Source organism: Cylas formicarius, unplaced genomic scaffold, assembly GCF_029955315.1.
Source record: "Cylas formicarius isolate icCylForm1 unplaced genomic scaffold, icCylForm1.1 PGA_scaffold_8__14_contigs__length_24414737, whole genome shotgun sequence".
NCBI classification, from domain to species: Eukaryota; Metazoa; Arthropoda; class Insecta; order Coleoptera; family Brentidae; genus Cylas; species Cylas formicarius.
In genome coordinates, this window is record NW_026844361.1 from 17,482,315 (window position 1) to 17,509,257 (window position 26,943).

The 26,943-nt window shown below is 35.0% G+C and overlaps 2 protein-coding genes across 3 annotated transcripts in view; both read right to left on the bottom strand.

Annotated features, from left to right (window-relative positions):
• The window catches only part of LOC132706484 (voltage-dependent calcium channel subunit alpha-2/delta-3), a 40,002-nt gene extending 39,694 nt beyond the window's left edge, over positions 1 to 308 (bottom strand). The window contains exon 1 of the mRNA XM_060677839.1: positions 294 to 308. Coding sequence (XP_060533822.1) covers positions 294 to 308 — 15 coding nt within the window. The remainder of the gene's footprint in view (positions 1 to 293) is intronic.
• On the bottom strand, positions 1 to 25,699 carry LOC132706125 (polyamine-transporting ATPase 13A3-like). Of its 2 annotated transcripts, none has more exons than XM_060677264.1 (21): positions 22,461 to 22,626; positions 15,561 to 15,652; positions 15,315 to 15,482; positions 14,434 to 14,492; positions 14,307 to 14,383; positions 14,096 to 14,252; positions 13,837 to 14,041; positions 13,586 to 13,784; positions 11,250 to 11,369; positions 11,007 to 11,188; positions 10,753 to 10,953; positions 8,931 to 9,119; positions 8,573 to 8,680; positions 6,614 to 7,004; positions 6,407 to 6,558; positions 5,890 to 6,109; positions 2,020 to 4,144; positions 1,852 to 1,967; positions 1,671 to 1,801; positions 1,203 to 1,615; positions 1 to 920 (listed from the first exon to the last, which is right to left on the bottom strand). In XM_060677264.1, the coding sequence occupies exons 1-17, from the start codon at positions 22,519 to 22,521 to the stop codon at positions 3,159 to 3,161; spliced, it is 3,567 nt and encodes a 1,188-aa protein (XP_060533247.1). In that variant the 5' UTR covers positions 22,522 to 22,626; the 3' UTR covers positions 1 to 920; positions 1,203 to 1,615; positions 1,671 to 1,801; positions 1,852 to 1,967; positions 2,020 to 3,158. The 2 variants fall into 2 exon arrangements, with proteins under 2 accessions (XP_060533247.1, XP_060533248.1); XM_060677265.1 differs by lacking the exon at positions 22,461 to 22,626 and adding an exon at positions 25,507 to 25,699 and having other exon boundaries at positions 2 to 920.
• Between the last annotated feature and the right edge of the window lie 1,244 nt (positions 25,700 to 26,943).

Genomic DNA, 26,943 nt, shown 5'->3' on the forward strand with positions numbered 1-26,943 from the left:
TATTCGCAGAGAAAAATTAACTCGCATTTGTAATAAAAATATTATAGATAAACATAAATACATTAAATTATTTTATAATAGGTTCAGTATAATACCATAAAAGTAAATACAAAACAATCAACACATCTTCAAATAAAATATAAAGTATGCAATAGGCGCAAACTCATTTACATTTTCTAATTATTAATAATTTCACCTCAAATCCCGATTTTGAGTCAGTACAAGTTCTATTTCAACATCCTTGAATCTACTCTTAACCTGTTTTATAAATGAGTCCATTTGTCGTTCCTCACTTTGACTTGAGTCATCCATAGTTAAATCAACTACTGGAAGGCTATCGTGGAGACCATTATCTGTTGGCAAGGTTGCCCTTCTTTTTTCCAACCATTTAGGCATAGAATGTGGATCATTCTTTGGCTTTTTTGATATCGCGTGAGGTGCGCTGGCTTTTGTGGAAGAATGCACTTTCGCAAAAGGATTCAACACTAACTTTGTGTCATTTTTCCTTTCCGTTCTGTCAGAATGATGTTCTATCGCTTTTAATTTTTTGGGAGAAGAACCTGCCAATAATTCAAAAGTTTCGCTTGGTGCTATAGAACTATGACTAGCAGCTCTTCCACCATCCGTGGTAGGCAATTCATCCAAAAAATCAGGTGTTGTTGAATCTGCCTCAGATATATTGGTGCCACATTTTGTGTTATCCGTTGTTGAATCACCAATATATTGCATTTCAGAACGTATTTGTGTGGAACATTGACAGATGGCTAAGCATATATCCCTTTTTGAAAATAAGTTTTTGCATGTTGATGTGTCTATATATTTTGCAACATTGCCGTTGTTTACAAACACATAGTTTGAATTATTCAAAATTTTCAACTTTGTTTCTTTACTTAATTTTGTCCAGAATAATACAGTTCCACCTAAAATTTACCATTTGTTTTAATGAAACTATTTAAATTAATTAATAGAGTATCATCAAAGCTACTGGTTAAACAAAATCAAGTTTTATGTATTGTTTAAATTTGTTTTTAAATGCCAACATTACCAACTGTTTAAAAGCAAAATCTAGAAGTTTTTAAAAACTAAGGCAAAATAACTATTTTCCCAATATTTCAACACATACAATATAATTTGATCTGCCGAATATGCTGTTAACGTTTCTCCATTATAACTCAGATCCTGTATACCCAACACCCACTTACCGCATTTTTCTATAAGCCCTGCAAAGACATATTCATTCTCTTCATCAAAAACAACAAATTGTTTTTCTTCAAATAAAAATCGTCTTCTCAAGTCGGGATTGAAGTCCAAACCATACTTTCTCAAGCTTTCATCTAAAGGTGGAAAAAACTGCCATGTATCAGGAAGAGAATCATTATCATGCAAGCACTTTTCCAGCTTAAGCCAAAATTGAGTTGTAACAAAAGGCTTACGATCAATCAAAGCACTCAATATTTCTTCCTTCAGTGTTATCCTGTGGGTAGTGTAATGTGTACATTTGTTTGACCAAGTGTCAGCTATTTTAACATGGCAGTTATTGAGTGCCTTGCGAAGTATTTTTTCATCAGCTTCAATCATATCGGATACTACCGTTCTCCAATTAAGTTCCAAAAACCTAAAAGTAATCAACGACTTGCTAACAGCAATCTGCATTAGGCTTCGGCACTTACTGGATCTCGGCATCTTTCAGACCAAATTTTATTTTATCTGAACTTTTTAATATGTGGCTTGATTTTATTTCTTTTCCGTTGACCAAAGTACCCCGTTTAGAATTTAAGTCTTTTAAGATAACTTTTTCAGCCTGGAAGAAACAAACAGTACTCGACGTAAAAAAAAACAGCACCGGACTACCTTTGTGATTAATAACGCATGTTTTTTACTAACAGTAGGATCTTTCACTATAATGTCATTAAAAGATCGTCTCCCTATTGTATGCTTCTTTTCATAACTCAGACAAACTTCATTTCCTGCAAACGGAAAAATGAAAGGCATTTACTTCAATTTTATTTGTTCACATACCGTTCTTGATATTCTTTAAAATAAATACCATTATTTACATTGTTTATTGTTTGTAGGTTAGCTTCGCAATGCCTAAGATCATTGGGAACATAGCCCTCCCTCTCCTTTACTTCTATTGGCCAAATTGCTAAGATCACTCGGCCACTAACAACTATAATTCAATATTTTCTTTATTACCTGAAGGGTGCATTAATTAAAAGGAACAAACAAGGGAAACAAACTAATGGAGAATTCTGCTTTCTTGAAAACTTTTAACCGATTGCCGAAAACGACCTTTCGGTTCCGCCACGGACCATTCGGGCCCATCCAGCCTCCAACCGGCGTAGAAGTCAAAAAACAAGGGTGTAGACAACGATTACGCACTTTATAACATTACTAAACACTGAGAACACTAAATCCACACAATGGAACCCATTTGGATTATTTTGGGGACGATTACAGAGGATTTTGTCGGGAGCGGAGGTGAACCCGCCATGTGCAATGCTCACTACAGAAATCCTAGTAACGGAGCTATAATTTTCCTTCTTATATTATTCTTTGGATATTCTGGAGTCGAGAATTCCACAGCATTCCGTTTTGTGCGTTCCAAAAACCGTTTTTTTGTGTGTGATTTTTGTTTCGGAAGTTTCTGGTGTACGTTTTAAAGTGTTTAAGTGTGCCGGCTCCACTGTTTTTGCTGTTCGCGCCGGTTGAAGGCCGGATGGGGCGGTTGGTCCGGGGTGGAGGCGGGGGAAAGCCAAATTTTTTTTTGGTATCCCAAGTTTTGCGCAAGAATCTAATTACAAAAACTTTGGATTGTTCAAAGCTCAGGTGCAGCAAAATAAATTTGTTCTTAATTTGGGTTATGTTGCTACATATTCAACGATGTCGGTTATGAAGTCGGGGGATGCTTCACGTCTTGGGATAATTTCCAAAAACACGTGTACTCGAAAAAATTGCACTACAAGGGATATTATACAGGAAAATACCGCCCGTGCGTTTAAAAAATGTAAGATTGAAGAAAACAAAACTCTTTTACGTTGTACATTTATCTACTTTAAATCAGGATCAGATTTTTGTTTTCTCGTCCAACGATTTTTCTCATTATGAATCACAATCACTCAGCTTTGATTTCTCGCCCAACTTTCACTTCTACACAATCACAACTTTGTTTTTTCATTGGTCTCTTCCAAATACGCCCGATTCACCAGCCCTTTCACTTCCGCCCCGGGCTCGTAGCCCTCCACCAATGGCCAATCGGTTTGCTGTAAATCTTCCAGTACTTGCTCGTACCTCTTGGCCGACTTCACTATCTTCGGTTCGACGTACCGTCCGAGAATCACCTCGACGAACAACTCCTCCAACGCGTAGCACGCTAGGAAGTTGAACGATGCGATCCCCAAGATCGCAATTCTTCCGTCCCAATGGGGAGGCACTTTTAGTTCGAGAACTTTCCAGAGGAACTCGGGCGGACGCAGAACTACCCACGCGCACAGTATCGTCATAACGATCAAACTCAGCAGGAATACGGAATTGGTGTACAAGGGTCGCCTGTAGGGTTTACCCTTGGAGAACACCACGGCTAGGATGATGTATTGGAACATCGAGACACCAAATACTGCGTAGTCCTCGTACGAGTAGAAATTGTAGGGATTAAGCCGGTCGTAGCGAAACGCAACGAACCAATCGTAGGTCTGCACGTGTCGGAACGCGAACACTTGAAACGCTACGGTCAGTGCCATAAACAGGGCGATCGAGCATACTGGTACGAAGCTGAGGATGCTCATCCTCGGTGGTTTTTTGGCAAGCGTCGCGGCGGCTTTGGTCCTGCCGAAAGAGGAAGCGAACGTCATGATGAGGACGACGTCGATGAACAAGAATTGGAACGAGCTAAGGTTGGAGTCGATGTTGTAGAGGATGATCACCGAACAGAATTCTGTCAGGCTGTAGCAGATCATCATTTTGAAGACGCCGAAAGAGGTGACGAGGGCGGCTCTGCCCTCTTTGACCACTTCGGGCACGCACGACACGTCCTGTTCCTTCGATGTGAACGGAGATGCTACGCTAGACTCTGCGTCCGACAAGGACACGCCCACGTGCGCCGCTTTGAGAGCACCGCAGTCGTTTGCGCCGTCGCCACACATGGCTGCAATGAAAAGTAGAGCAGTTTGTTCTTGGTTAGACCACATTGCACATAGAGGTTTAAAATCCATGTAGATTGAGTGAATTGTGTTTTCTAAGTGTGTCGCTAAGCGGTTTAAAGTGTTTGAGTGTTGCCGGTTCAGCTAATTTTGTCATACACGCCAGTTAAAGGCCGGATGGACCCGGAGTACAAGCGCTGGTTATATTGGGCGAATGTCCTGAATTGACTTGCCCAATTAAAAGCAAAGCAGTAGTAATAGTGGTAGTGTTCGGAGGGTAGACTCTGCACATCGAACTATGGTGTGCGCTGTCATAATGAGAACTTTGTTCATCTTTGACTTGCCCGAAACCGACAGATGACGCTCCATTTGACAAAAGCTTATCACATAAAAATTGGCTTGATTTTGTGACAGCATCAACATTGCAGGTTTTCATTATATCCCCATTCTAGTTTATTTTATCGAACAATTTTTATTACAAAAGTTGTTTGTTTGTATGCTGCATGCGATGAATATAGTTTTCATTATTTTATTTCGGATTTCTCAGAAAATTTCATGGCAGATTCGCCCAGGCTTCCCTATACTTAATCGTGGTAATTGTGATTGTAATCGTAAACGTCAACGAAAACACAAGAATTATGCTTTCGAAATTGATATTGGGAGTTGATTTATCGCTGACAGAGTGTCCAAAATTTACCAATTAGTATGTAAAAGTCATTCAATTTTGGTTTTATTTACGTCAAAGGAAGGAGGAGTTTTTAGAGCTGACCACTTTGATATCCAATTACTTCAAAAAAACGTAATTTTATTCGGATTTAAAGGCATTAAAAGGCATCGTCAACAGAATTCAATAACTCATTTAATATTTTGTAAAAGCCTAGAAAGATTACATTAGATCTTTTTTTACAGCCGCGGAGTGGAATATTCCACCTTTCTTATCTCTTTCGAAATAAATGAAACCAAGAGCATTTTAGACTGGGTCAAAGTCAATACTAACTCCAAAGAATTTGGATGGTTTGACTCACTTTTGATAACAAATAAGAAATAGCGAAAACCGTTGAAAACAGGTATAGAATTAGATTGAAATTAAGTAAAACCTGAAGGAACCTACCATACAATTTTCTCGATAATCCAAAGGCGAAACAATATGTGTTCTATATTTAATTTTTTTATAATGGTCCACGTGATGGCGTCTATGCGATTTGCGGCCATTCAGCTTTTTAATAATTACTGATTTGTGCGTAATTTTTCTGTTTATCGAAATCCTTCGGTTCAGGTTCACGCCCTAGTGTGCTAGTGTTATGATTGGATTTGTTTATGCTATCACATATTGTCACTTGACGTACCCAATAAAGACCTTTACAAAAATTACAGAGTATGCTGCCTTTATGTTGAGGCAAATTGCAGGTTTGTTCACAATGCATAATAAAACTTAAGAACAGGAACTCTTTAAATAGCCCAAGAACTTTGAAAGCTCGTAAATTTAGTACTTTTGTGCTTTCATTATAGGCTAAATTAATTAATTCGGTTTTCCTCCTAAATTGATGATTCGATAAAATAGTACTAAACCCACAACTCCTTTAAACTTAGAGAAGAATCATTTTTGTTCACCACCGTCTCACCACGGGAGTTTCTATTCGTTACCAATATAACCAAACCAAACAATAACTAAAGAGCAAAGGAGCCTTTGTTCGCAAGCGTAACATTGGTGATCTCTTTTCTACTCTCCCAACTCCTTCAATCTACCTACCGACGTAGTATCCCAGCGTTTTCAGTTCTTCGACGAGTTGCTGCTTTTGTATGCCGGACATTCTCGCGAACACAACACCTTTCGCGACAATTTTCGGTACCATATCCGGAAAATAGCGAACCAAGTTGCCCCAGCACTGACCGCTCATCACTAGACAATAGTTTCTTTCCCTTGCGATTTCGATATCCACCTTGGAGTAGTCGTGACCATTGAGGGAGTACTGTATTTAAGAAAGAAAATAAAAATATACACGTAATTTTTAGAAAATTCAAAACGAGACGTACCGACAAAACTATCATAGAAGAAGAAGAGCGGAAAAAAACATTAAAAGGGATAATAAAAAGAAACAAATTAATCATAAGAAAAAATACAGCAACCTCCATCCACCTGTACAAAAACTTTGTATCCAAGGAAGTTGCAAATGGTATGTAGGGTGGGTAGAAGAGCGGGTTTTCATTGTTTTCTTTTTTACGTTGATATCAGGTTTTTTGTAATTTTCTCAAATCAGGAAACTCACCATTTTCCCACCAGCTCGTTTCACCACGTTATACTTAATACTAGCGAATTCGAACTTGCTCGGTTTGGTAACCACCACCTCGATGATCGTCACTTCTACGCCCACAATTCCGCATTCTTTGGCCACCGTAACGGCCGTCTGAATATTGTCGCCTGAAAAAACCTTTCCTCTAAAAAAAAAACCGCCAAGATTACCCACCGAGGTTACCAGTAATCATGACGACTTTCATATCTGCGTCTTTCAAAGTCCTCACGACGTTCGCAGTCTTCGGTTTGAGCTTGTTCTCGAACACGATAAGGCCGAGGAAAGTCAGACCCGTCTCCGCCTCTTTTCTGCTCAGCGCAAAGACGTGCTCGGTTGACTCGAGGGTCCTGAACGCGAGAGCTATGACTCTGTAACCTTGTTCGGTGTACTGCTTCAGTTTTACGCGAATATCGCCGGGAACGCTTGTCGCGTTACAAAGCGTCACTATCACTTCCGGCGACCCCTTGCAGAACACTTCGAGGTGGGGATTTGTCGGCGACTTGGCAACCACGCTCATCCTTTGTAGCGCAGACGAGAACTGGAACTGTTTCACCACCGCTACTTCTTGATGTTCCTGAAACGTATCTTGATAAGTGACATTCTCACCTAACCATAGTTTTTCAAAAATAATTAAAGACAAAAGTTGTTTAGATTCATTTATATCTTTGAAATATTGTTTTATTATGTATGTTTGGATGTTAGTGGACAAACAAGGTTTTTCTTATTTTAAATACAACACCCTGTATACCAAGGCATTTTTGAATTCCTCGAAATGTTCTAAACATATTTCATATACAACCCTATACATAAGTTGTACTGCTTCTGACACATTATGTCAAAAGATGTGTTTGCCAGTCTATAGAGAGAGGTTACTGATACTATCGATTTCTCCTATTGAACGGCTTTCTTACCCAGGGTGTCCGAAAAAAAAAACGTTTAAATAAATTAAGAGGTTCTACATTCAAAAATAAAAAAAATTGTTCTTATAAACTTGACATCGAAATTGAACAGTTTTCATGATACAGGGTGTCAAACTTGAGATTTTATTAAATATGTTGAATATCCCTTCACCAGCTAAAATTGATTTTTTTATTAAAACTTTTAATAAAGGTTTCCCAGGTACCTTGAAATGTGGCAGTGTTTTTTCCCGAAAACGAGTTAAATTCTGCAAAAAATTTCTTATTTTTAAAAACTGTAGTAATTTCCTTGTAGAAGAAGGTATATTTTAGTGGTTTGTGTCGATATTTTAAAAATAAATAAATACAGTGCGGTTAAAAAATTAAAATTTTTTCCAAATAAAAGTGTGGAACTGGTGGACGGGTTAAATTCCTACCAACAAGTGTCTCAGGTTTTTGGTTTTTGGAAAAATTCTAAGCAGTTATCAATTTACTATCTGTTGGACAATTTTAAGTAAACTTTATAAACCTTGCCCGTTAAATAAGTGATTAACAGAAAACTTATTTAAATACGTTTAATTTTTAAGAATTTTGTGAAAAATATTATGACACTTGTTCAAAAATATCCAGAAATACAAAAAAGACAAGAAACTGTTAAATGAATTATAGAAAAAAAATCTGGATGGCGAACGTCGAAAAGGAAATTTGATACCGTAATTTCCTAGAGCCAATTGGTCTTTTATGTTTGATAAATAATATGATATATATAAAATAACAATATCAATAGAATAACAATGAAAATAAAAAATAAGTGAGTTAGGTTGGACGAAATTGTTACGCAATAATTTCCAAACAGTTAGTGACGTTCCTCGATGCTCGATTGTTTTTTTTTGCCAACTCATGGCAAAACACAGAAGCAAAACAGAAAGTCACCATTTTTTAAATGTTAAATACAAAAAAAATATATGGTTTCATCTTCAAAAAAAACTTTTAACTTTTATTTAACTTAATTTTTTAAAGTTTTGATTAGTTTTGATTAAAGGTTATGACCACCCTGTATTTATTTATTTCTTAAATATGTCGAGGTATTCAAAACAAGAAAGTTGCAAATTGTCACTTGCCCTATACACCTTTTGAAAAAAAAAATGCGCCTTCTACCAGGAAAATTCAGAAACAATTTTCTGTCTAGTCACATGCTTGAGTGTTTGTACGACCCCCGACAACGACAGTTTCCAGATTTTCTTACCCCCAAATTAGGATTCTGCGACATCATCACGACTAGTGGTGTGAATGAATCGTATTTAATTTCACCTGTGTGGTTATCAATGAAGGTCCAGCCAGTTGATTCGAACATCTGGAATGAAAGCCAGTTCATTTAAATTAATTTTAATAAGCAGGTGTTATTCTATTATTTAAAATAATTAAAATATACAAGAATATTGTTTACGTTGAATTAAAATAATCTAGTAGGAAGGACAAATTTTGATTTTTATGCTACGCTTCGTAGGAGATTTTCAAAATTTTACTATTTTCCTAATACAGTATATAATAAATATTCATGCGTAACTCATAAATATGGCAACAGCTTCCTCCATCTTTCTCACCTTCACATCCAGTGGATCTCCGCAGGTTTGGCCGTTGATTCTGGAAAGTGAATGACAAGCCGCCATTCCGCGCAGAAAGTTCAACGAAGTCGTTACTGTGCGCATATCTTTAATGGGGGCGTCGAATTCGCCTTCTCTTACGGGCACCACTGACCACATGTCTAAATTGTCTTCGGTTAAAGTGCCTGTCTAAAACAACAACTCTCTTTATTCATTTTAATTTATTAGCGTTCCAGGGGCTTTTGAGTATACCAAATTAAATAAATATCTAGCTTTTTCTCGTCATTCTATATGGACCACGGGATGAACCATTTTATTTATTTACAGACTCTCCAACATTCAGACACACAGATCACAGGATAGCGCATAAATATTAATAAATGGAAGAACTGGAGGAATTAAGAATCTTTTCTATAGAAAAAGTTAGAAAAAAAGTCTGGTATGCGCTTTATAGCGAAAGACAAGAAATTTCAATTTGTTATTTTCACACGAATATTAGTGATTTTATTTTATCTAAAATTGAAGTTTCTCAAAAAGCTTTTTTTGATTATTTCGATTACTATCTATCGATCGAATTCCATTCATTTGAGTGGTATTGATCTGATGACGTTTTAGTGGAACGAAATACAAAACCCAGATTTTTCATTTTACAGTATTCTGCACATGTACTTCAAATGTTGACTTGAAGTTCAGAGTGATATTAAATTTTTTTTCTACTCCCGAGAATCCGAGCCACTTCGGATATTTCCGGGATTTTACCGCTCGGATTTGGTAGCAATCGAATGAAAGATATTTCCTAAGCATTGAATTTTGACGTTTGTCGTTTCTGACGGTCATGTCAGTGAATGTATTGGTGTTGTTTTGTGAAAATGTACCCAAAGACTGACAGTCGTAGAAAAAGTATAGTATGCAACACGTTCGGTAACGTTTTTAACTCACTCATTTATTAAAAACTCGCTCTGCTGCGCTCCGCTCGTGTCAAATAAACTCGTGACTCAAATGACGTTTACCACACTTGTTGCATAATATACTAAAGTCACTTGTTTATTAAACACTCGCTCCGCTCGTGTCAAATAAACTCGTCAGTTGAATGCCGTTTATCGCACTTGTTGCATAATATACTTTTTTTCTACTCCCGTCTGTAAAATACCTAATTACACACCGATCTAGCGTGCGGGAAGCATCACTTTGCCACGTCAGTTTCGTTTCCCACGGATCCGAGCCACTTCGGACATTTCCGGGATTTTACCGCACGGGTTCGGGAGCAATCGGATGTTTTCGGAGATATTTCCCACGCTTTGAATTTTGAAGTTTGTCATTTCTGACGGTCATGTCAGTGAATATATTCGTATTGTTTTGCGAAAGTGTACCCAAAAAGTAACGGCCGTAGAAAAAGTATAGTATGCAACACATTCGGTAAACTTTTTAAGTCGCTCTTTGATTAAACACTCGCTCCGCTCGTGTCAAATAAACTCGTGAGACAAATGCCGTTTACCGCACTTGTTGCATAATATACTATAAGCGGAACACATTTTTTGAAGTTCTTTCTTATTTTCATTTATCAAGATTAAAAAAAAAGTCGGTGATTTGAATTTATGAACCTATCGAGATCGTTCTGATGCTCCAAAATATCCGATTCAGAAGTGCCAATATAAAATATAAAAATATTAAAAAGTAACGACCCTAAGTGTGGCCGTTGATGGACTATAGACTGAGTAGGTTGCCGTACACATTGAAACTTTCTAAAAGTTTTAGAACGTCGTTAGAAAATATGCACTATCGTTGAGCAATTTTACTTTGGAAAAAAAAAAATGCTGCCAACCTTATCGAAACAAATGCAATCCACCGAGCCGGAAACATTGATGACCCGCGAGTTGATGCAAAAAATCTTGTTGTTCTTCAAACGGTTCAAAGCGTAGAGCTTTCCCACTGTCATAGCCGCTGGTAAAGCCGGTGGTATCACTATGGTAATGATGTCTAGGGCCTTGATCGCGATCTCCAACGGTGCTATATTTCTCGATATCTGAAACGGTAGACGTGGATTACCAAATCTACCAAATCGGACATCGGTTCCACCTTGGACACGACCGTGTATAGGAAACCTAAAGCCGCGATGCAGGATAAGATCCCTATGTATTTGTAGCTGTCCTGGTCGAATTTGAAATCGGCCGGTGGCGGGTACAAAATACTTCGCACCAGCTCGCCTTTGGTGGTCAGGTATCCCGTTCGGATCACCACCGCGGTCACCGCCTCGTTATCTGCAAAAGATTGCTTGAGAAATGTTTGGTATTTATGGAAACGGCTGGTGTGATGTGATACCCTGACATCTCGTCTGGATAACTTTGGTCCCGCAAAACAAAGTGTGATTCACGTCTTCTTTGACGTTGTAAAGGGTGTCGTCGTTGTGAACTGGCGACTTGGCTACGGGCACCGACTCACCTGTAAGCGCAATAAAGGCAGTAAGAGTAAGTCCCGCATATCCTAGATAGAATATTAATCTCAATTTATTTTTGATTAAAGTCAACATTTAACAAGAGGAAACAATTGGCAACTTGTAGCACGCAAACTCTTGCAATGCAAGAATCCATTTATATAAACCAAAACTTTTTTTTACTGCAATTGTTTGGGCCACAAGTCTCAAGAAACTTTTGGAGTCAGTTGAGCGCTTTATAAGAATTTTCCAAGAACGAGTTTAACTTTAAATTCGCTCCTCATATATCAACATAAGGTAGAGTTCTCCAAATCATATACCTTTGTTTACAACGTTTTATGGCTTTGACTTCGGAATTAGTTTGTAAAATGGAACGGATCACTGAATTTTTAATCCAATAGATTTAATGATATGGGAACTGAAACCCAGTTTGAGAAGAAACAACACCGGCAGAAAAGTGAAATAGAAAAAACATCTGCTTCTAGTTAGAAAAAATGTGTAGTGCACCTCATCGAAGAAGAACATGTTTACAGAAGTCGACTAGTGTCAGGATCAATTATTAATGTCCAGTGACGATAGTGATTATTTTGATATAGAATAACTTTTTTTATAAATATTCTAACATTTACTCCTTCATTTATATTTATAATAAACATTTTAAAGTATGAATGGATTTTTTCACTGCATGGAGTAATAATAATCGAGGAATTTCACTTATGAGACTATCCAGAAATCCGTCAGCTTTCAGCGTTTGTATGCACGAAATACCGAAGTACGGTTCTGGAATCTATTTATTGAGGTTTACGAAGAGGAATCAAAGCGGGGTAGGCCTGCGGTTAGACATTCATAAAAATTTACCAAAGTGAAAACCGTATATTGTTTGGAGAACTCCACGAACCATCGCAATAGTAACTCTACATCAGTGAAATTATTGATAACTTTACAGATATACAGCCTGGTTTTCTCTCTATGCACCCTACTGACACAAATCTTCTTACCAAGAGACACTGTTCGGTGCATTTGAGAATAATATTCAGGTGAATATTATATATACGAATTTTACAGACAGAGTTGACAGAGTTCGCCGTAAGTTATTGCCATTTAAGTTAAAAGTTTCTAAATGGGCTGCATTGTTCTTTTTGGAGGCGAAAGCAAAAGGTGAGATGAACGGTCTGACTTTCACGTTCTTTCAGGTGTACGTTTTTTGGTATTTGCAAGTGATTTCCAAACTTTTAGATAGATTGGTATTAAATGCTTTGAATTAAAATATAAAAAATGGCTCTGTGTAAGTTTCTCTAGGAAATATTATGATTATTCATTGGATTGATTGTAATGTAATTAATAAGTCAGATAAAGACTAGAATAATAAAAAAACAAAATACTGAGAAAACATGGGGCTATGCATGGAATTAGACAGACACCAAATAGTGTTAACGGACATTCGCAAAGAATGTGATAAAACTGATTTTTCTTTATTAAAACTTATATTTAAAAAAAAGATGATTTAATCCACAATTAAAAAGAGTATATTCAAATCGAGTCCCAAATTTTGATGCGAAGTGAAGTTTGTAGAAACTTAAGAAATATCACAATTTAGAATAGGGTATGTAAATATCATTCGATAGAGGACTAAGTTTGCTGCTTGATAGCGCTAAGAGTTACAGGCTGTCCCATAAAAAAAGTCTCAATATTAAAGTTACGACTGTTTTTTTAAGGCACTCGTTATGATGGTCAGCTTTAAAAATGACAACTGTCAACCACAGTATTCTGTAGTTGTATATTGAAAAAAAATTGTTTTATATATTTTACAGCTATTTCCGCCCAATAAACTATTTGTAATAACCCTGTATAGTAGGACTATTATATTTATTATTATACACTCCAGTCACAATTATTTTTATAATTATAAGGATTTATTTTTAAATACTCTTACTTACTTTTGCTGTTATAAAGAAAATTAATAGCAGAAATTAGTGAAACTATACTGGAAGTATTAAAAGATGTAATTCCAGTACAAGATGTAGTTCAAGTACTAGAACATAAGAAATTCACGTAATATTTAATGACCCAATAATGAATCCCCTCATAACGTTTGAGGTCGCATGAAGTTGGCTATGTTTGTTGGCATGTTTCCTCTTGTGAAACGGCCAGCTTAACACTACACAATGCACAGTATAGTTTTCTTTATAGACAATATGAAATTGCATTTCTCTCAACTACTTACCGGTAAGCATGCTCTCGTTGACGATACACCCTCCAGAAAGCAGAACAGCGTCGCAGTGCACGTCGCATCCGAACTTTGGGATGACGATGACATCTCCAGGTACCAGTTCTGATGTGGAAACCTCGTCGTGCACCCCAGGGGCTCTACAGATCGTAGCTCTGTCGGAACGGTTCACCGTCCCTTTCAAATTTTTCTGATTCTACGAGGAAATATATTTCAACGAAAGGCCTAAACGGCATCGAAGGCTCTACCTTTCTGGTTTGAATCACCGACGTGGCTATGCCGAAGACTGACATGACGATCAAAGCCACCGTGTAGTAGTAGTAGCTTTCTGATAGCCAAACGATCAAACTGAACAACTGGAATATATAGAAGGGAGTTAGGGCTTCCAACAGTAACAGTGTCGAAACCGTTTGAACTGGCACGTTTATTTCGTTATCCCCGTAGACGATTTTCCTGAAAATTTCCTTTACCGATTCGGCTAACCAACGCGAACATCGTAAATATTACTTTCTGAGTTGTTCGTCTTTGGTTTGACCTCCGAAGTCGTGAAGATTCGACCTGGTTATCCCGTTTTCTAACCCTGCCAGTTTCGCGAATCGTTGCATCTCGTCGTCCCAAATGTAACTAAGTTTCTTACATCTAATAATACGTATCTGGTATAGTTCTGGAATGTGATAGAGTTGAAAGGGAAACTGCCGTTCTAACTCGTTTAAGTTACCTTTGGTTCGACCATCCGCCAGGCGAAATTTCAACAACTTTTGAACGCTTTTCTCGCCGCTATCGGTCGAGGTTTCGCTAAACAAATTCGTGGTCAATGACATTCAAAAACTTTGTTTTAAACGTACCTTCTTAATACTTTGACGGTTTTGACGAAGTAAGTTTTCGCTTTGCCTTGGTATTTATCCTGAAATTGGGTTGAAAACAACGCAATAACGATACAAACTATCTATGCCGTTCGCACTGAGGATAATGTAAGTAAATGAGGATAAGGATTATTAATTTTTTTTACAAAACTTCTGGATTTTTCCTGCGTCGGTTTTTGCTTAGTCGAAATTGCTGACGTTTCGCCAATCATCCTGTTGGATTCTTCAGAGCTTGACAGAAACAGTTTTGCTAATCATCCTGTTGGCTTCTTCAGAGCTTGACTGAAACTGTTTCAGTCAAGCTCTGAAGAAGCCAACAGGATGATTGGCGAAACGTCAGCAATTTCGACTAAGCAAAAACCGACGCAGGAGGAATCCAGAAGTTTTGGAAAAAGCATTACAGTAGCCTGTGGAAGTTTCTTTGCAAAAGAAAGGATAATTAATTACTTATGGAGAACTGCCATCTGGTGCTAGTTGTCTCAGATCTCTAATCCGCGCTAATATGTTGTAGAATTTTCTTCCTATTATGGAACTATAATAAACGATACAATGGAAAAATATTGTGATCCAGTCTTCTTTAGAAAACTTGGAAATTCATCAGGCTTCAGTCAGTCGAGTATTTGTAATCTTAGCCTATTTATGCTTGACGTTTCAAGAACTCGGATTTAAATTTGTGTTCCTGGGCTTAAGTTTGCCTTTGACGATCAACATCAATGATTAAACTGCATATTGAACGGAACATGCACAATGAATAACCTGCCGTGTTCTAACATAAAGTAGTAAATAATTAAATCCAATCTAAGTTGAGTGATTTAATTTCATTTTCTTGCATATGCTATTTAATAAGTATAAAAAAAATGTACCGTTATTAGAACCTTCTCAGCACTGCTTAACGGAGCTTTGGAGTGAGTCGCCACTAAATGCAGATACGGGTACCAATGAAAAAACAACCTGAGCAATCCCAGCGTTAGGCAGTAGACGGTCACGCAGATCCGCAACCTCAACTTACTGCTAGCGAATCCTTGTATTTCCTGCGAGAACAATTTGTTTTCAAGGTCATTTGGTATGGGGGATGACGAATTGTTACTGTCTACTGACGAAGCCCTTACCATTTGATCCTCTTCACCAAAATTAATGTACTGCGTTTTGCCATTCTTTTTGTTCGTGATAGTTCCGTTGCCTGTTTGAATTACCCTTTCATCTGCAACGATTAATTACTCAGTGTGATACAATACAATTGGAAAATAAAATAAAATAAATAAATAAAAATAATAAAAAACAAATAACATAAAATAAAAGTGCGGATTTTAAAATTTCGGTGCCTTCTTTTTTCTCATATACTCTGTGTTTGTTCATGTCAAAATGGCTGTTAAGCAATCGGTATGAATACAGGGTATTTTCTAATCGAATGTCGCTAATTTGGGGTTGATTTTAAAAAGAAAACTTCATCAACATATGTCCTCAACGTCTAAGTTTTGTGAGACAGGTTGGTAAAGTCTTAAAAAATAAAATGTTTTTTTAAATATTTTTAATACCACTTTAGATATTTTAATGAAATTCGGCACATATGTACTATGTAACAAGAGGCCTTATTTAGCTGACATTGATGGTAGGCCACTGCTTAAAATAAAAATTGTTTGTAGTTTCTCCAATCATTTCAAATAAAATTTAGTTTCTCTTCAATCCGACGTACGGATTTCGTTTAAAAAAATAAAAACCTTGAACTGAGGTGGCTTTTACTTGAGGAAAATCCATTTAACAAAATAAATAAGAACCAAAAGTTCAGATTTTCACGAAATTATATATTTTTACATGACAATTGTTTCGACAACACCGTGTCTTTATCAAATGTAATATTTACAAACTACCTGCTACTATTGTTGTGAGTAATTTAAATCTAATTGATTGTTAAGCAATACATTTGAATGTCTTATTTTGTTAATCTCCATGGTTTCTAATAAATTTAGTTTTCTACTTTTTGTGGCTGTATGTAAAATATCAAAATTGTCGTAAAAATGTGTTTTTCAGTGTTTAAGTGTGTAACATAATTAGAATCTATACTATTGTTTTTAAACGCTCTTTTATGTTCGTTATTGCGTTTTCTTGGAGGATCTACCTCTTTGTCCAATATAAAATTAAGATCCGCATTTCAACCTGTTGACACCTGATTTTCGTTTTATTGTTTTTTAAAAATTTTCCTATTGTGTTTTTAGTTCTGAAACCTATTTTTAAACCACATTTTGACAAATGTTTTGAAACTTCTTCACTGGGATCTCCTATGTGTGTAATTGTTCTAAATTGTTCGTGTTCTGTATTAGGTTTCGGATAAATAGAGTTTGCTGTTGTCTGGATTTGTTTTTTATTTATAATTTTATCTATAATGGACAAATTGTAGCCCTTGTTCAGTGCAATTTCATATTTAGTTCCTTGTTGTAATGTCTCTATATAAAAGAGTGAAATGCAGCCATTTTGTGTGTATAAAGGTGATTTGAGCTGTTATGTATGACTATGTCCATGTGTGAAGGTTTATGATAAATGAAAAAATCTAATTTGTTTTGCTTTTTCATAATAGTTAAGTCTAAAAAATTAATAGAGTTATCCTGGTCAATCTCCATAATGCAATGACAATTGCAATGGCCACTTTATAATAACGATAATAATAATAATATTTATTTTTCAAATCGATCGATCAATCGACAAAGCCCTCAAAAAAAATAAAATAAAATAAAATGACGCATAATCCAACAATGCAAACAGTAATCGATAAACAAGGAAGGAAAAAGACTAACTAAAGTACTCTTCTGCTCCGTACACGCATTTACACACAAGATATTCCTTTAACATTTTTTTTAAATGGAGATAAATTACAACACATTTTTATTTCTTTGGGTAAGAGGTTAAAAAATCGAGCACCACTTAAATTTGCCATTCTATAAGAACTATTAAGAACTCGAAAGTTATCTTTAGATCTTGCATTCACTCAGTAAAAATTACTGTTCAATACAAAACCTGATTTATTTTGACACATATGGACTATTCAATGTTAAAATATTGAATTTTTAAAAATAAGTTTTACAAGAAGTAGATCTGGAATACATGCATCTTATGGCCCTATCAGCCACGAGGGTAATAAAAACTTAATATTTGTGATTCTGTTAAAATATCCTTCAGGATAGGTAATAAATAGATGTTGACTCCCACCCCAGACTACCAAAGAGGAGCAATGAGTTTTAAAATTCATGTGGCTTTTGATTATGATGGAATCTTATAAAAGATGTGTTTAGTGGATTAAGGTATAAGTTATTATCATTAATCAAGAGTTCACCTCACTCAATACCACGTTATATTTGTCTTCCAGACATGAATCACACCTACTCATCATAGATATTTTTTGTAAACGCTGTTTACGCGATGAGGAAAAGTAATGGTCCTAATACAGAGCCCTGAGGGACGCCCATTGTTACCATGGATGACTTTGACCTTATTTCAGTGCATGCACCATCTATTTAATAGATTAGATAAAAATGATTCCACAAATTTCAATTTCAATACCATCGCAAAACATTTTCCATAATATTACGTGATTGTCGTGATCTACACAATCGAATAGCCTGCTGAGGTCACAGAAAACCCCACTCTTCCGGACTCTATAGAATTAACAATGCCCTCCAATGCCCAACAATGCCTCGAAAACTGAACTGGTTCGGGATATCATCACATTCAAAAGAATGTTTGTTTTTAAGCTTTTTAATGAGTGCACTGAATGGCTCCTCTTCAAGAAAAGTCGTTAAAAAGTTAGTATAACAGATCGGCGTTCTAGAAAATCGAGTTATTTTGTTCGTCATTGAACATGTCTGATATAACCCGAGGATCTTCAATGTTCTTTTTATTAAGCTCAAGTTGAATATTATTCACATTTCTCTTTTTGCTGGTAACAGTTTTTCTTTCTATCTCTTACTAGACTGTTATGCACGGTTTTAGCAAACACATACCTGTCTCGTAAATTTTCATATATTTTCTGTGGTTGAAACATATATCTAAGTCCCCTACTTGATTTTTTTGAATCATAACATATCTACGATTTTTTATTGTTACAATTTGACAAAAACAACGTGTAAAAATAGTCAAACGCACAATCAAGGCTACACACACGACACATATTTCGCATGTTTCATGAAGCAGTGCTTGTTCAAGAAACCTTATGGCCTTCTCCGAGATATTAATATTATAATTATATTATATTAATAGATAACATATCTATGCCATTTTGAAATGCAGAGCTTCTTGAACACAAAATTGATCTGTGGTATGATATTGTATTGTCAATAACAAAGGTATGGCATAAAAAAATTGGATAATACGTGATCAATTATCACATCACATCACTAGTTAATGTGATTCTTGTTCTCTATTGAACTCTACTTGCTAAACCAAAATAGGAATATATTTTATTAATTTCCCTGTACTTTGTGGATTATACTTGAAGTCACCACATAATATAACTTTCCTATTTGATTTATATACGAAATTGAGCACACCAGTAATTGATTATAAACAGAGTTTACCACTAGGAGAATGATAAATTAAAAATAATACCCAGCTTTCCTTGCTATCATTTTTTTTAGACCTGACACAGCACAAACTTCAAAATCTTTGCAACCGAAAACCAGCCCAAAGGAAGATTCTCTATGGCTAATCCTGTTTTGACTCTTATTGCACATCCACCCCAATTATATTCAGTACGGGCAGCTACTAACCACCAAGTCGAACCCTTCAAAAACAAACTGATTTAATTTTTCTTTTTCTACTCTAGAGAGCTTAAAACGTCATTTTCTGATCATACTGATTTTTTATCCACACATTCTCTAGGATATCTTCGCATATATTCCAGATTTTATTGTTGTAAAAATTACTACAAATTAAAAACAAAAATAGATATTATTCTCTTTACGTGGACATTATTAAGTATACATTTTTTTTTTCATGGCGACGGAATAAATACCACCGCAATTTAAGCCTTATCATTTTACGGCTTTTGTGTCGATCTGGTTTTTACGAGCAATTTGCTTCGTGAAGGAAACGAGTTTAGAACAATTATTAGATTATTACATCGAAATTTTATGGGACGGTAATATCTAGTCGTGAGTCGGGTAGAATTTGATCATGTGGCCTCGATTATGTTGTACAATGGATAAAAAAAAACATCAAACGATCCGTATCCCATCGCTGGTGTCGCTAATGGAGGGGAGCCCACCATATAATGATGTCCTTGCACTTGCTTTAAAATCTCCCGTCTGATTGTTTTGTGACGTAACGCTGTTCCTGTGCCGCAAATTGGCGAATTAGTTCTGCGGGACGTCGAGACTGGTACCTTTTATTACGGGGGTCTGCTCCACTGACCCACATCGTAAAATAGATTATTTCAATTTCAAAGGTTTTCCGATTTATTATTTCACCTCGACAACTACTAGAGATGACCAAGTGCTCTGCGTAGGTATGAGTAACCATTTTCCATGTTTTTGGAGAAAAAAGTTGTACGCATGGTTATTTCAAAATTTGGTACTCTTTTACGATGCCAATATAAAAAAAAAACACTTTTCTTGGCAATTATTGATGTCCAAATAGGTCCCTGAGATAATTACCAATAAAATTAATATTTGTACGACATTGATTTATATTAAGTTTGCAAAAGTTATTCCAAATTTTATAGTTATGGTTAAAAATATAGAAATTAATATATTATGAATTTATTATTGCTTAATAAATGAAAACTACGTAAGTTTTCAGATATTTTTTTCTTACTGGAATAACAAATTCTAATTAACTACAGAAAATCCCAGTACAAGGGTTTATGTTTATTGATAAGAAAATAATGACCATGGTATCATGTTTTTAAACTACTTCTACCTACTAATTTGGAGAGAACACTATTGTTTTTTCGTTACCTTTTTAAATAATTTAATTATAGTGTAAAGGTCGATAAGATCCATTTTTTTAAATACAAGAAGGTTCTTTAATTAGTTCGTAGTAGTAGTGAAAAAACTAACTAGTTCAGCAAGTATAACTGATAATAGTTTGACTATATTGTATCTACCGAAAAAAATTGTTACCTAAAGGACCACCAAAATCAGCGATCCCATTTTCACCAAAGATTTTGCTGGAAAAAGAATGATGCTGATCAGCGTCCAAGTTCAGAGGGATTCAATGAAATGATTAGACCCCAATAGGGAGAAAATAGATGCAAATTAAGACAAACAAAAGTTTATGCCAGAAAAGGAAAGTAGTTGAAGTAGAAACGGTGAAAAATGACAACATAGCCAGTGAATTTAATAAATATTTAGATAATGATTAAACCAACTGTTAAATCTGAATATTTGATTCTAAATGAAGATGCTGAAATATCACAGCTTCAGAGGATTTATGAGGTTTGAACGCGTTTGGAGAAAGATTAGGGGAATGAAGCAAATATTTCATGAACCTGGCATTTTCACAATGCATCATTTTTTAGGGGGTATTTGTTAGAGAAATGGAAATCATCTTTGGTGGTACCGGTGCCGAAAGTACTACGCAGAATTCGAGCTAAGCGATATTGTGCTGAAAATAATTATCTTTTCAAGTCAATCGGGATTTGCAGCGGGACAGACACTCTTGCGAGACTGTGGTGTGTGTTGGTGGCAATAGATTTGTTTTAACTATGTTTTTAGATTTTAGAGGAGCTTAGTGCATTACAATTCTAATACATAAATTAGAAAATATCGATATATAGCACTTGGTCCTGGATTGGTTGAAATCCCTCTAATCTGGAAGAACGCAAAAAGATAGAATGAGTCAGCTGTGTCTGAATCTTGATGAACCCCAGGGTATAGAAGTGACATAGTTAAAGCTGATAAAAAAACAGTAAAATTGCACTGTTTGCTGGCCATACAATGCTCTTGATGAGAATATAGAACGAGTGAAGCAAGATATCAATGATGATTTCAGTGAGTGTTTGGATGCCTGTGTAATTAAATCAGTATGCCGACATTTTTTGTTTTTTTGTAGTTATTCTTTTGTTTATAAAACAAAAAACATAGACTAAATTCTTTTGATATAGAAAATTTTAATTACAATATCATATTATTAGATCCTTTATATCTAGAGTACTCAAACAATTTGACAACTTAGACAACTATAGACTAACTCTAGCGAAATTTCCAGGGAGTGCTAAACAGAGCAATGCGAGTATTATTATTATTATTATAAAGGTTTCTTAGAGTTTAATCGGGTTCCAAAAAGTATTAAGGAATTTAATAATTTAAATGAATTTCCAAAATTGTTTTATAATAATTGGCTGTCATTAACCTTATTTTTTGGACGTTAATTTAATGTCATTCACGTTTTGTTGCCAAGTGGTTCGTATGTGTATGCATTTAAATTGTAAATTTTACGGTTTTTTCTTGTAGTTCTTTTAATTATTATTATTATACAAAATTTAAATGACAGAGGGAAAAAGAAACTAAGGAAAATTTTTAGGTGATAGGAATTTAAGAATTTAAATGAATTTCCAATATTGTTTTATAATAATTGTCTGTCATTAACCTTATTCTTTGGACGTCAATTTAATGTCATTCACGTTTTGAAGGCAAGTGGTTCGTATGTGTATGTAGTTTTTGTTATTATTATTATTATCATACAAAATTCAAATGACAGAGGGAAAAAGAAACTAAGGAAAATTTAGGTGACTAAATTTTCGGAGTTTATAGTAATTGTAAATTTTAATGCATAGTAATTACAACGTTGTTACTCATAATAAATATAAACATATAAACCTGGTGGTTATATTTTATCTAGTGCCAATTATAGGCGAGCCTTGATCAACATCACCCGGAAGTAGACATTTCGGTTTTTCTAATGGCGGTTGCACATCACAGCAATTATTGCGCATTAACAAATATAATATTAACAATTTAAAATGAGGGAGATTAGTTTTTTTCATTTGGAAATTTTCAAACACAATGCCGATTATTTACCCAGTACGTAGCGGTCGGATCGCGTAGTTTGACCACCGCGCGTTTGACGCCAGCGACCCATAAGGGTTCCTCAGGGTTCTCCAGCTTCGCACACCAATTTCCTAAACACTCAAAACATAAACATTCGAACGGACGCGTCGAGTTTGATCTCCCAATTTTGCTGACCAACCGTCCCGTACTATCTGAGTGTTGCTTGACCCCTTAACATGTCGTTTCGCTCTTATCAATTTTTCTTTCATATTTTGTTAGAAAACGCGGTAAACAGTATCAGCTGAACGGTTACTCCTAGTTTATTTATTGGTCGCAGCTAGAAAAGCCCAGATTATTTGCGGGAGTGATTTTAAGAGGAAGATTTTCTATTTATAATCTCTGGTAATTATAGCGATTTCTCTTAGTTTAGTTTATTGAGAAAGGGTGAGAGATACGACATGCCCCACATTAATTATCAGAAAAAGTGTTAATTGTTTTATTTTTCTTCGTTTTATTCACTACAATAACAGTAATAATGGTTTTAATAAAAAGTTCTACATTTACATCCCCTTTTTAATAAAATTATCAAAAATTTTCTCGTTATATTATCTTACTGAAAATATTTTGTATATTTATTTTCGAGTAAACGAAAAACAAAAGATTTTTTGATGTATTATACCTTGCATCTCGAGAATTTAGACGTTTAGAACCTTCTTCACAGGAAGTTTTTTCATGAAAATCCACCCCGAAAACACCCTTTAAATATTAGGCTTCAATTAGAAAACACCATATGTAATATATTGAACTTAGGCGACGTGTATGGCGATGTAAATATTTTTTGTTGTTTAGTTTTGGTTAGTTTACTTTTTTAATATATTATGACTATTATTATTATTATTTAATATGGTGTGTAATGCTTAAATACTTTTAAAATATTACTTTACTTGCTATTTTCGTGGATAAGTAACAACCTTCTTAGGAAAATTCTGGACGTGTTTTGTATGTAATACCTTATTTCGAATGTTATCTCAAAGGTGCCATTTGCAAGTATATATACGTATCGATTTCTCGGCCTGAAAACCTTTTTTATGTGTTTGAGGCTGATTTCCTTATAGAAGGGGATCTACTATAGTATGTGTTGATGTTTTAAAAATAACAAATACACATCAACCATTAAAAAATTAATTAATTAATTTTGCGTTGCATTTGAATTTCAAAAAGTTCTAGACTTCGAAATATTAGCAAATAAAACCTTTCTTCATGGCAACAAAATCAAGCACTACAGAACCGTTTCGGGTTGCTGTGGGTTTTGAAATCAATAAAGTTTTGTGCCACCTAACTTAGACATTTTTTATTGTTATGGCTATCTTAATATAAACAAAATGATCGCAAGAGTTTTCTGTAAAACAAGAACACAGTAAATAAGAACATTTTTTGCGACATTAGCCAAAAAATATGAAAATGAATTTTTTTATTAGAATATTATATATTTTATTATAATTATTATATATTATATTATAATTATTATATATGCTTTTTGTATAATAAAGCCTTTTTAACGGTACTAATATTTTTATTAATTTAAAACAGTTTTTTTTGTAGATTTATAATTAAAAATTTAAAAACGTTTTGTTATTAACTTAATTACCAGGAATGATTTTTAAGATTTGTAAAGAATTATCAAATCACATTAAATATTAAATACCGTTTTACAATGGTAGAACGTTGTATTGCTAATATATCGAAATGTTCAACTTTTTCAAATAGGAAACTTTATAAAAAGTCACTTTAAGTTATATAAATAATAAATATGATAAAATTAGGCCCGCGATAAATATTTAGACAACTGAAGAACGTATTGTCATCAAATTTTTTGGTTGCCCCTTTGAGAGATTGTAGTATACATTTTAAAAATATTTCCACATTAACAGTGTTGTCAGATCTACTTAAAATCCTAACCACTAAGAAATTTTGAAGTCCACCACCCCGAAGATTATAAATTATTTCATCTACGATCTTGAAGTCTTTGAAAGAAAAACTCTGATAGACGAGGTTTTCAAACAAATAACTTTTGTCTTAACTAAAAAAAATTCCTAAGTCGGTACATTAGGGGCCGGTTAAATAATTGTACACAAAAAAACATCAATTGCATACAGTAGATTTGAAGACATACAAAAAAAACAATTGTGTCAGAGTTGCCATAGTTGGATAAACAAAAATTATTGTGTACGTCTATATATTAAGCCGTTTCACACTTAAATAAAAGTATAAATAGTATATTATGCAACAATAATAAATGAATAAGTATAAAAAGTTTACTGAACGTGTTGCATACTATACTTTTTCTACGACCGTTAGTTTTTGGGTACATTTTCGCAAAACAACACGAATACATTCACTGACATGACCGCCCGAATTGACAAATGTCAAAATTGAAAGCGTGGGAAATATCTCCGAAAACATCCGATTGCTCCCAAATCCGTGCGGTAAAATCCCGGAAATGTCCGAAGTGGCTCGAATTCATGGGAAACGATACTGACGTGGTAAAGTGATGCTTCCCGCATGCTAGATCGGTGGATAATTAGGTATTTTGCAGACAGGAGTAGAAAAACTATTTAACTCACTCGTTTATTAAACACTCGCTCCGCTCCGGTCCTGTCAAATAAACTCGTGAGTCAAATGCCGTTTACCGCACTTTCCGGAAAATATACTATTATTTGCTTGGTGCTTTAAATCATTGTCTTCAAAACGGTTCGTTAAGGGTGGGTAGGTTATACGTCAACCGTTTGACGTTTGTATTGATATGCAATATAACAATTATCAAACTTTACCTTATTAATGAGCGACATTTTGCTAACGCATAATTTGGCGCCGTATCTTCATTTTCACCTTTTGTTTTCAAAATTAAACATAAAAGTCGCATTGCTTAAATATCTTATGACATCAAACCATTCTTTTAATAGCCCATTAAATTAAATTTAATATTTTTCGTGAACTGCATGCCGGCGTTAGTGTAACCCGCCACGAATGAGCCCTATATTAACCCAAACCATCTTGTAAACTGTGGAGTACTCACCACCCTTCGAATTGTTGTTGCCGATCATACCCAAGAATGCGAGTCGACGGTAGTGTCAAGTGGGAACGCGTCTTCACGATCCTCGAACGGATGTTAAGTAATGAAGCCGGTTTTGGTGTGCAGACTTTCGTTTTCCGAAATTCAAAATGGTACCCGCGACTGGTTCGTTCGAACGACTAGCTTTGCAGCCAAATCTAAATAGTTCAACGCAAATGTTTAAACAAACAGGCACGCGGTTTTGAGCTGCGGACTCGTTCGCGGCGCATATACCGCGTGTTCTCGCTACAATATAGGGAACTTGAACAAAATTTTAATTTGAAAAATATTGCTTATAAAAGTTTATACTCTTACAAGAAGAACCACAGTTCACAAAAAAAATAATTTCGTAGTTCTATATCACAAATATAAACAATTAAAAATTGTAAAATTTAAATTCTCTTTGAAACGCGCTGTCATTGGCTGTGACCGGTTGTGACGTCAATTCGCTCGTAAGACTACGCGCCAACCGGACGGTAGCATAGAAAAGCTATTAGAGAACGACAACGCGTTCGTTTTGGTGTTTTTAATTTTAATTTTAGACTTGATCCTGTCGCTTGCTTTTGTTATCTTGTGTTTAGTATTAAAAAGAAAGATTTTAAAATGACCGAAGCCGATTTTTTAAAAGGCCACTCTGATAATTTACCTTTAGTAACTATGTTTACGGTGACATCTTACATATAAAACACCGAAAGATTTTCTTTTGCTGTCATAGAAAAGTTAGCCACCAATTTTAAATCAATGTAATATTGTAATCAGCTTAAAGTTTTCCAGTTTTTAAAATTCAAATTGTATATCAAATATAATGAAAATTATTTAACAAAAAAAAGGATCTTTTTTTTAACTGGTGGAAACATAAATACTGATTTTAAAGTATATTGACATTGATTACTTAAAGTGTTCTTTATTTTAAATAGAGCAGCAGGTTAAGAATAAAGTATCACCTGAACATAATGTTAACAAAAAACGACGGCTTTTATTTTCCGGTAGATGAATAAAAAGTTTATCTGGTATTTTACAGATTGTACTCAAACACGATAGCACGATTTGTGTTGCTTCCATTATTATCATGTAAACTACACTAAGCACAAATACAAACTTGCGTAGATTAAATTAAACCCCATTTTTAAGCGAGCCAAAACTAAACGTAAAAAAAATAATTCTCGGCCTGTAACATGAGGATTACACTATAACAGGTCGCTATATCGATCGAAAAGCAGCGGTATGACGTCACGATCATATTCGCGCGTTTGGCGTCGTTTAAAAGGAATAGCCTGGTGTTACAACTGTATTTGTCTTATTATTTATTGCTGCTCAAATACTGGGTTTTGTTCAAGTTCAAGTGGTAATCCACCTGGAAAGGTTAGGTACTTTCTAGACTTCGTCGGTCAAGAATTTTAA

Coding starts and splice junctions, on each gene's coding strand:
- LOC132706125 (XM_060677264.1), bottom strand. CDS start 22,521: ATGGGTCGCTGGCGTCAAACGCGCGGTGGTCAAACTACGCGATCCGAC. Junction 14,493..15,314: donor CTGAGAAGGTTCTAATAACG/GTACATTTTTTT, acceptor ACCCAATTTCAG/GATAAATACCAAGGCAAAGC. Junction 10,954..11,006: donor TATACACGGTCGTGTCCAAG/GTGGAACCGATG, acceptor CTACCGTTTCAG/ATATCGAGAAATATAGCACC.